Source organism: Panthera uncia, chromosome F1, assembly GCF_023721935.1.
Source record: "Panthera uncia isolate 11264 chromosome F1, Puncia_PCG_1.0, whole genome shotgun sequence".
In the NCBI taxonomy this organism is placed as follows: Eukaryota; Metazoa; Chordata; class Mammalia; order Carnivora; family Felidae; genus Panthera; species Panthera uncia.
Genome location: NC_064813.1, coordinates 21,225,417 through 21,235,142, shown reverse-complemented (window position 1 = coordinate 21,235,142; position 9,726 = coordinate 21,225,417). Strand labels below are relative to the sequence as shown.

The following is a 9,726-nucleotide window of genomic DNA, read 5'->3' as shown; positions in this document are numbered from 1 at the left end:
AAAATGGTTTGGAATGAGGCAAAGAATAAAGAAGGGAAACCAATTGAGAGATAATTGCATCAACTAGGTTGGTAGTATTGGAGTTAGAGAAAGGGTGACAGGTGTAGGATTTGTTTGTGGGTTAGAGTCAACAAGATTGCTGCTGGATTGGCTAAGGGCATTATGGAAAGAGAGGTTTTTGCTTGAGAACAAGAAGATGGTGGTATACTTAACTTTTGAAGATTATTATTTTGGGTATATGGTGCCAAGAGGGCAGAGATTGTAAAATAAGGTATTAAATTTATGTAGTTGAGTGGATAGGTTGTCATTGACAGTTGGGAGATTGGTTCTACAGCCATAAATTTGGGAGTTATAATTAATGTCTCAATTTATGAGTGTGTATGGGATTGACCCAGATAAGGGCAGATAAAGAGGGGGATCAAGACATTTCAATTTATACAGTGGAGGATGAAGAGATTTTTTTAAAAAAAATCTGAGTAATTGCACTCCATGAAGGTGGAGAAAGACCAGGAGAGTATCAGACCATGAAACCAAGGAAAAAAAAAAATCTTTCACTAAGGAAACTGCAGGCATTTGCGTTGAATGCTAGTAAGAAGTCAAATAAACCGATTAGGAGGATGGCTGAAATGAAGTTGCACCAGTAAAGTACAATAGAGGGAGAGAATGAAGGAGCGAATATAATGATGGGCAATGGAAACTGAGCTCGATGCCTACGGAAGGAAATGAGATAAGTGGGGTAATGAATAGTGATGAGGTCAATGGATCAGTAGGCTCAGTGAAGTTAGAGAGTTATATGTTAAAGTGTGAGTGTTGAAATAGGTGAGCTAGAAGGTGAGTCAAGGAAGATGCTTGAAACCAAGATTTTGGAAATGGTACAGCAATTGATGATAAGATCAAGGTATGGATAATCATAGGAAATGGTGGAAGAAGGTATCACAGGAATGAAGAAGGCTAAGGAAGAGAAAAGCCAGGCAGGATTAGGTAGGTGGTCCATGCAGATATTACCAAAATATCAACATTAGGAGTACAACAGAAGTCCATCAGCCAGGTATTAATGATTTGCCCAACTGAACATAACACCCCCTCTTTGAACTTCCTTTTAATTTTGTACCTCCTTAACAATTTTGTCTTCTTTTTGCTTTTGGTGTACTTGGTTTTTTTCCCTTCTTCTAGATTAGGCAATGAAAACAAGTTTGGTGCTATCTCCTATAGCACAAAGCACACATTTTCCAATTCAGTGTTGCAATGAACAAGAATAATAAATAGTGACCCTAGGAAGTCTCTCTCTGAGGGCAGAACCATTTCATTAAGGTTCAGTCTAGTTTGGAATAGATAGGAGAATGCAAGACAATGGTTTAAGTACGGCGCTTTACAGAAATCATATGTCTTATGACAAAGATATATGGAAACAGTCAAAATTTATTGTAGAAGAGATTTTTCCATTCTTAAATAGTATAAAAATAAACAGGCATTTGTTTCAACAGTTACATTTGACATTAAGTTAATTTAAATACACATTTGTCTTAGGCACCAAAACCTTTGTATATTATATTCCAAATTCCTAGGTTTGGTCAGCAGGTTGATGTTAATAAAAGTTTTTTTTTTTTTTTAATCAATGAAGTTAACAGTTTTTAATACACGCCCTTCTAATATTGACCATTTCTTTATTAACTATAAAATTTTTAAACATAAAATCTTAAAAAATCCCCTGAGTTATTTCCTTTAATGAAATTTCAATTTCTCTACCTAAAAGACATGCTTTTGCAATTATTTACAAATACTGATGTCATCTGTAATCAGTGCTTGATTTAAAAATATTAAAACTCACAGTGCTTTGCACACATCTCCTCAGTAAGTTATAGCTGAATGAATTAATGAAGGATCCACAGGTCCTTCAAAAAATGTATAAAAGGTCAGTCTTGTGGTGTATCCAGGCTAATGAGACACAGTGTTCTCTGTGGGCTGGTGTATGGGTAAACCTTCCATATTTCATTATACCAGAGTTGGGTTGCTGAAAATTTATTCAGAAATTTTAATCTAATAATTTTTCTTGTAGTTTACATAGTAATTCAGAGTTAATCTCAAAGAAGATATACCGATTCTCACATAATGAAAAAAAAATCAATGATTGCAGCCTAAATAAACCTAGTTTATAATAACGTCCTAACAAGACATAAATAATAATCCTCAATAAATTAAGTAGTATACAGTACCAGCAAATGTCAGCTGACAATGAGATGTGGAAAAGAAGAAACGTGTTCTTCCTGGGAACTATTCAGGAATTGTTTGGCTTTGTTTTTCAAGAAGAAAGGACATTCATTAGAATAGAAATACAACTTTCTTCTATCAAGAACCCCCTGCAGTTCTCCGTAATGCATTCAAAGCCTACATGTAAGCCTACAAAGAGGCTTCTTCCATTACACTTAGTTAAAATTAACTATAAATAAATTTCTCTGCTTTTCACTTAAAATAAGTGTATGTCCTTTTGTAGAGGCTTTTTTAAGGGCTGTTTTTTTTTCTCTTTCATTTTTGTTAAGAGGAGCTAAGTTACTAGTAGTCCTGAGTTGAGGTTTTCCTGAAAACTTGCAAAAGTTCAGATACGAAAATATAGACAGAGGGAAAAGATAAGAAAGAAAATAGAGTCCACAGAAAGATGAACTCAGATCTTAAAATCAAGAAAACAAAATAGAAGGAGTAAACTGATCAGAAGAGATTTTCTCCCAGTACAATGGCTAACAGAAGAAAAGGAACAGGTGCAGGTAGTTGCTTCTAATGCATCATGGAGGATACACTGGAAATCCCAGGGTATACACTGGAAAAAAAACTTGCAGCATTTTGCCATCTTGGACCAGCATTTAAATGTCCAAACAGCTTTGCTTTTGTTATTATAAATAATTTAAACTGAAATTCAAGTAAAAGGATGTCAAACTCATTTCCCATCAGTTTATAAAAAAGAATGAAAACTGTTTTCCCCTTTAACCTGAAGGAATGACATCTTTAAAGCAGTGACATGAAAATCTTCACAAGTATGACCCCTTTCTCCTTAACAGAAGATGTTAAGTAACATAAGGAGTTTAACATAAATATTAAATAATTAAGTTAAAAGAAATAGTCCATATAAATAAATAAATAGGATTAATACCCTTCTACAGTTCAGTTGAACGTTCTTTTAGCAGTACTGTGGGATTGATATCATCCAGTCCAGAGTGCGAAGAGCTTGCATTAATGGTGACTGTTTTGGTGAGCTGTGGATCTTGAACACTGAATGCAGTAAAAGGACAGCCCTTCACGTTATTGCAGATGAGAGACTGAATCGAGGCAGTGTTGATGATTTTAAAACCTACTTCTCCACCAAAAGTGCTAGGCTTCCAGTAGTCAGGAGAGCATATAGGATTACCCATAAGTCCTTTCAAGGAGAATGGTGCTCCCATTTCTACCATGGTCTCACCAAAGATGGCATCAGGGCGAGGCTTTTCTACCAGAAGGGCAGGATACAGCTCCATGGCATCAATATCACCATAAAGTGCTTCTAACCCCGCAGCCATTTCCTTCTCTCCTGTGAAGGTGACAAAGACAGATATACAACCAATGTAAAACTTTACCAAAAAAAAGTTTTAATCCTTTTAATCCTTTGCTCAATTTGCTTTCAACTTCTCTGTTGTTTCCATTTGACCCTTGATTCTTTTAAGAAGTTTCTCACCTGTGAGTTCTTCAAACGATGTATAGGGCTTCAGCCGAAAGCGTTTGCGATACTCATTAAGAGACTGGTACTTCATCTGTCTGCTCTGGTCGATTGAGGCCTTTGCTACTTGCTGCACTGCAGCTGGAACATTCCTACCACCAGCAACCTATGGAAAACGAATTAAGTTACAGGACAAAACTTTTAGGCATATTTATGGTGATTTCTGTCTTAAAAACATTCATTCCTTGGGTACAAAGTAGATAAGACTGATGTTCTCAGCTGAGACCTACACTATCCAATTTAGAAATTTTATTTCTAGGGGTGCCTGAGTGGCTCAGTGGGTTGAGTATACAGCTCTATCTCAGGTCGTGATCTCACAGTTCATGACTTCAAGCCCCACGTCGGGCTCTCTGCTTTGGATTCTCGTACTCTGCCTCTCTCTTTCTCAAAACTAAATACACATTAAAAAAAATTAAGGAATATTTATTTCTATGATCTATAGATTGTATAATTATAGAAAGTTTTTGAAAATATATTTAAGGGATGACGGCATATTTCTATTTGATAACTGTAGACTACAAGTTCAGACTTTTCAAAAAAAAAGGTAGGCTTCTTTTTCAAGAAAAGAATTGACTAACAAAATAATTACTCTTTCAGTAAATTTAAGAAAAATCATTTCAGTGGCAGAAATTCTAGTTACTAATCCTTTGTTTCGTTTTTCAATAATAAGGCTTACCCTGCCAGCAATTTGCCTGCTGAATGATTCCACGAACTGGGTAAGCCCATGTTCCAGTAATATAGAGTTGTTGTAGACAAACTGCTGGAAATTGTACTCCTGGTCATCTATTTGCAAGGTGTCAGGCAGAAGGGGATGCCAGTGGTAGAGTGTGTTAAACTCAGCAGCAATACGGTTTTGGTATTGGAATTGTTGGTTGAAAAGCAGCTCTGGGTCAAACTTCAGTTTGAAGTGATAGCCACTCAAGTGTTGTACATAGTCTTCAATCACGATCTTAATGGTTTCTCCTATTTACACAAAACAAAAAAATTAGAGCATTAATCCTCTGGTTACCAACTTTCAAGCAGCTGAAATGCAATTCTGTTAATCCAGTATTCACTTGTATTTTTTCCTTTATACCATCCAAACAAAAGGTATTTCTATTACCAATCATGCTCAAGGATTGAATTCATCTGGAGCATGTGATTTTACATTGACTACAGTCTCCCAGAACTACTTAAAACATATCAAAGGTAACTAGTTGTCTCTGGGGAAGAGGGTTTTATTTAAATTCATTTCTCTTCTTGTTTACCTATCAGTATTAGCCTGCTCGTCTGGAACAACCGCTCATCATCCCATTCTGGATGCTCCTGTTTAAGCACATCACACACTCTGTTGTGTTCCCGCAGCCAAATTGTGGCGTACATCATCAGACCAGGCACCAGACCAAAGACCTCCTGGCCCACAGCAAACCGCAGGTGTTCAGGAACATGAGGTGGGTAGATCATCTCGACCTGAGTATCTTTGACTGTGGGAGGATACACCTCCCCATCGATGATCTAAAAAAATAACAGTAATAAAAATGTCAAATTTTAATCACTACAGATTTTAAAATATGGGTAAGTGGTGACTCATCATTAATTCTTAATACTCAAATGGCACACACCTGGTATTTCATTTTTCCATCCTTGAAAAGGCGCAGTTTATGCTGTCTATCCAAAGTTTCGCCATAAACATGATTTAAGTCCACCTGGAAGATTATGAAAAATTTTATTTGTTACTGTTGAAGTTCTACAAAGTCTGTAATATCATTTATCATTAAATAGTTTGATAAAATACCTATTTTTCTCACAGCCACAAAATACTAAATTAATTCATTTATCCACTGACACCACAAACCTATATATGTCTCTTGTATTTAAAGATATTTGTATCTCATATGGAGCCTATAAGTATATAATATGCTTTACTATAAGTGTATGGTATTTCTTTTAATAAGCATCAGAAAATGTATTATTGATATAAAATTCTTACTGATAAATTGAAACTGTGTCATTGAATTCCAAGGAATAATAATGCTGCAAAAATTTCCTAATAGCAGCGTAATCAGGGTACCAACAAAAGTTTGAAGAGACAAGTTTTTACAGTGCTAATATTTTAAACTAAAAATATAAGAGCCAAATTACAAATAATAATAACATCTGTATGTATGTATGTGTGTGTGCATGTGTGTATTTTTACTAAGCCAGTGAATTAAAATGGAAATTCCATCAATACACATTTCTGGAATAGAAATTCCATTTGTAGACAGGGGATTTTTTAAAAAGAGGGGTAATTATTTGGTGTAGCAAATATATATATGGTCTTTAATATTAGCACTCAGTATGATTTTTGCTATAATTCCAATTTAATTCTGTCTTACCCCATGGCCCAGTCCTTTGGTGAAGGCTGGTCCTCGCTTATGATCTGTCTTGAAAAATTGATGGGTGAAGTGTTGGGCAAAAAATGCAAACATCATATTTGTGCCTTGGGGGTCAGGAATGAACTTTCTTCTTAGAAGAAATTTTTCCACAATCTCTTTTGAATCAGGAAGCTCTTTCTTGCCTGAAAAGTGAGAAAACTAAGAATTCATCCACATATTAAGGAAGCAGATAGTAAATGGGGATTTGCGGGAGAAATACAATTGTGAACAGGGTTATAATGCAAATAGAAATTCTAAGATACAGGGAACACCTTATTGAATGATGTTATCTATTTTAACTAGTATTTTAACTAGTATTAATTCAGTATTAATGAAAGAATTTGAAAACATGAAGACGTTACACCAAAATGCCCATTCACTTTCATAGGATAGTTTACAGAAAGTCACACTCTCAAAAAAAAAAAAAAAATAAAACAAACCAATCAAACAACAACAATAAACAAAACAAAAACCCTCCACAGATACCCAATAAGAAAGCAAAAAAAAAAAAAAAAGTGCTTTTATTAACAAATTACAGTTCAGTGTTGAATTTTGTAGGTAGCAATCTAGTCCCTATTGCAATGAACACCTCTCTACCCCCCCTACACACTCACCTTTCACACCCATGGGTGTTGGGCAGTCATCAGCCACAGGGGGAAGAGCTCTGGTATAATAGGAGAGATTGGAAAAGGCTTCCCAGCTTTTATAGCCATAGTCCACATTGTAAGTTGGTGGGCTCTCAATCAAATGTGACCTGGCTGAAATTTTCAAGAAAATAAAAATTTTGTTTTAATTTTTCCCATACTCAAGACACACCAACGTTCATTTTTACTGTAAAATGGACAAAGTGGCACTAAAGACTGAATTGAATTCCAACAACCAAAGACAACCCATTGTAAAACAGTTACACTTTAAAGTCTCACTGCTGCTTGTACTAAAAAAAAAATCAGAAAGAATGATTCATTAAAATGCATTTTGGGACACCTGGGTGGCTCAGTGGGTTAAGCTTCGACTTTGGCTCAGGTCATGACCTCCCGGTTAGTGAGTTTGAGCCCTACATCAGGCTCAGAGCCTGGAGCCTGCTTCGGATTCTGTGTCTCCCTCTCTCTCTATCCCTTCCCTGCTCATGCTCTGTCTCTCTCAAAAATAAACATTAAAAAAATAAAATAAAATGCATCTTTAATAAAGTATATATACTTTACCCAAACATGATCTAGCCATCTTGAGTTTTCAAATAATCATCTACTTACTGCATAAGAGGCCTACGAAGGAATATCTGGGCATGAAACCCACTTTAGAAATAAAGTTATTTTCTTGCTCACCCAAATCCAGATTAACCATTTATTTTAATGGGTGCAATGCTATGGCCCGTGGACATTTAGTAAACAAGTGGACCACACTTCCTTCACAAACTGGCAAGAGTAGTGAATTTAGAAGAGGTGTACAGGATTGTACGTAGAATTCGAAGTGAGACAGAACTTTCTAAACCAGATGAAACTGAGATGTCAATATTTTTGGCCATTAAGATAGAAGGAAAACTAAAGTCATTTTATAACAAGAATGAAAATATATTTCAGGATTAGGTTTAATAACTTAAAGTTCTATAAAGTGCATTTTTCTTTGAGGAAGCTAAAAACCTTAGAAAGGGACTTGTACTTACATGTCAACACATATTTCATAATTATATTTTGCAGGAAGGGAATGTTATTGACAATGTTCCAGACTCCCTTGAAGTGGGTAAGTATGTAGTGCACTGTATTTGGAGTGGGTTTCAGGAATAACTTTATTCTTGTCAGAAATTCAGCTGCAAAAAAGAAGGAAAAAAAAAAGGAGAGATTAACAGGACCCATTATAAGGTGCTAGTTTGTAAAGTGATAACTGGATACATTCCCAGTCCCAATGAGGGCACCCAAGGGCAAACTTACGTGTTGAACAGTTTTCACCATAGAATCCTGTTCGGGTACAGTCACACTTATACTGGTCAAATCCTATGCTCAGACATACACCTTGGTTTTGGCATGGGTTGGAACAGCAAGGATTTGCTACAATAAAAGTAAGGACAGTATATAAGTCATTCTTTAGTTTCTTAATTTTGACTTAAACATTTAGTTGTTTTACATACTATAGATCAACTTTATATTAATAAATTCAAGAAACATACATGTAGTCATGGGAAAACAGTTTTTTTTACCTGTCACATACAATGATCATAATGAAAATACCAACTCCCTTTTCTAAATAAGGGTAACAATATTCAACCACATTAGTCATGTTGCTAAGCTTTTTCTTAGTAACATTTTAGATGTTCAGCATTTTTAAGGAGCTCAGAAAAGTAGCACTTTCAAAATTAAAGGGTAAATTTAGGGTAAATTTCAATGTAAAAACAGCTTGTTTTTAAAATATTGATTCCTATTCTCTAATAGTAGGCACCACACACAAACATTTCACATACATTGATTGTTCCTGTCTTACCGTAATAACAATCTGCAAATTAGTATCACTATTCCTATTTAGCAAGATGAGAAACATGAGACCCACACCGGTTAAGTAACTGGCTCATGATGATCAGAGCTTGTGGCAAAAGGTGGGATATACACCCAGTTCCTTTGGACTCCAATGGTCCAACCTCTTTACCAAGTCAAACATCGTCTCCATTCCGGGACTGTTCACAGTACCGGGAGGACCCGGGAGGTCAGAGCGGAACCTCGTCCGGGGTTACGGTACCGAGGGTTCCCAGGTGCAGGGAGCCAGACCTACCTGCACGGCAGAGCGCCAGGGCGGCGCAGAGCAGCAGGGCGCGGGCAAGCATCTCGGCGGCGGGCGGAGCGCGGGCGGGCGGAGGCGTTGCCGTATTTGGGCTCCCGCGGCGGAGCTGGAGGTGGCGCTGTGCGAAGTTCCCGAGTGTTTCCTGACGCTCGCTGCAAGTCGTTTGACAACTGGAAGCTAACGGAGAGAACCTTCCTTTTATGAGTGAAAACTAAGCCCACGTGACGACATGACTGTTTCTTTCCGCTTTTTTTTTTACCCCCCAACTCTCCCCCTCCCCCTGTCTACTTAATTGCGTAAGACCCGAGTGGGGGCAGGAGTTTTACCCACGCAAATGAGAAAATCGGAAACCTGGGAAGCTGCCCTCGGCTTCCCCAAGGCGGGTGCAAAGCGAATTGCCCCCCTCCCTGCTCCGATCTCACGCTTCACCTTCTTCAGTCCCTCAGGTCCAGAATGCAATTTGCGCCAGATTCCCTTTCTCCCAGTCTTTGACCCGGAGCTTTCCGGACCCGGTGCCTCGGCGGATTCCCTTGGGTGGAGGGGAGACACTCGGCTTCCTCTCCCGGAATCCAAGCGGCTGGAGGTCCCAGAGCGCAGGGAATCCCCCGGCGCGGCCGCCCCCATGTCTCATCCTCAGGTCTTTGGGGGGCCGGAGGAGTCACAGTCTGGGCAGACGGGGCCAAGAAAGGCTGACATGTTTTACACGTCATGTACTTCAAACATGTCACCACTTTAGTGACGACCCTTAACCTGGTGTATATGCAGCACATACATACATATATACATTGTTTTTTGTTTTTGTTTTTTAATTTGGCAGGATGA

General features: G+C 37.6%; 1 protein-coding gene across 1 annotated transcript; it reads right to left on the bottom strand.

Moving 5' to 3' along the window:
• Positions 1 to 1,735: 1,735 nt before the first annotated feature.
• PTGS2 (prostaglandin-endoperoxide synthase 2) lies at positions 1,736 to 9,084 on the bottom strand. The gene is made up of 10 exons (XM_049634065.1): positions 8,896 to 9,084; positions 8,064 to 8,180; positions 7,799 to 7,942; positions 6,753 to 6,896; positions 6,100 to 6,281; positions 5,344 to 5,427; positions 4,990 to 5,236; positions 4,419 to 4,705; positions 3,701 to 3,848; positions 1,736 to 3,556 (listed from the first exon to the last, which is right to left on the bottom strand). Exons 1-10 carry the CDS (start codon positions 8,945 to 8,947, stop codon positions 3,147 to 3,149), a joined length of 1,815 nt encoding a protein of 604 aa, XP_049490022.1. The 5' UTR covers positions 8,948 to 9,084; the 3' UTR covers positions 1,736 to 3,146.
• Positions 9,085 to 9,726: the final 642 nt, after the last annotated feature.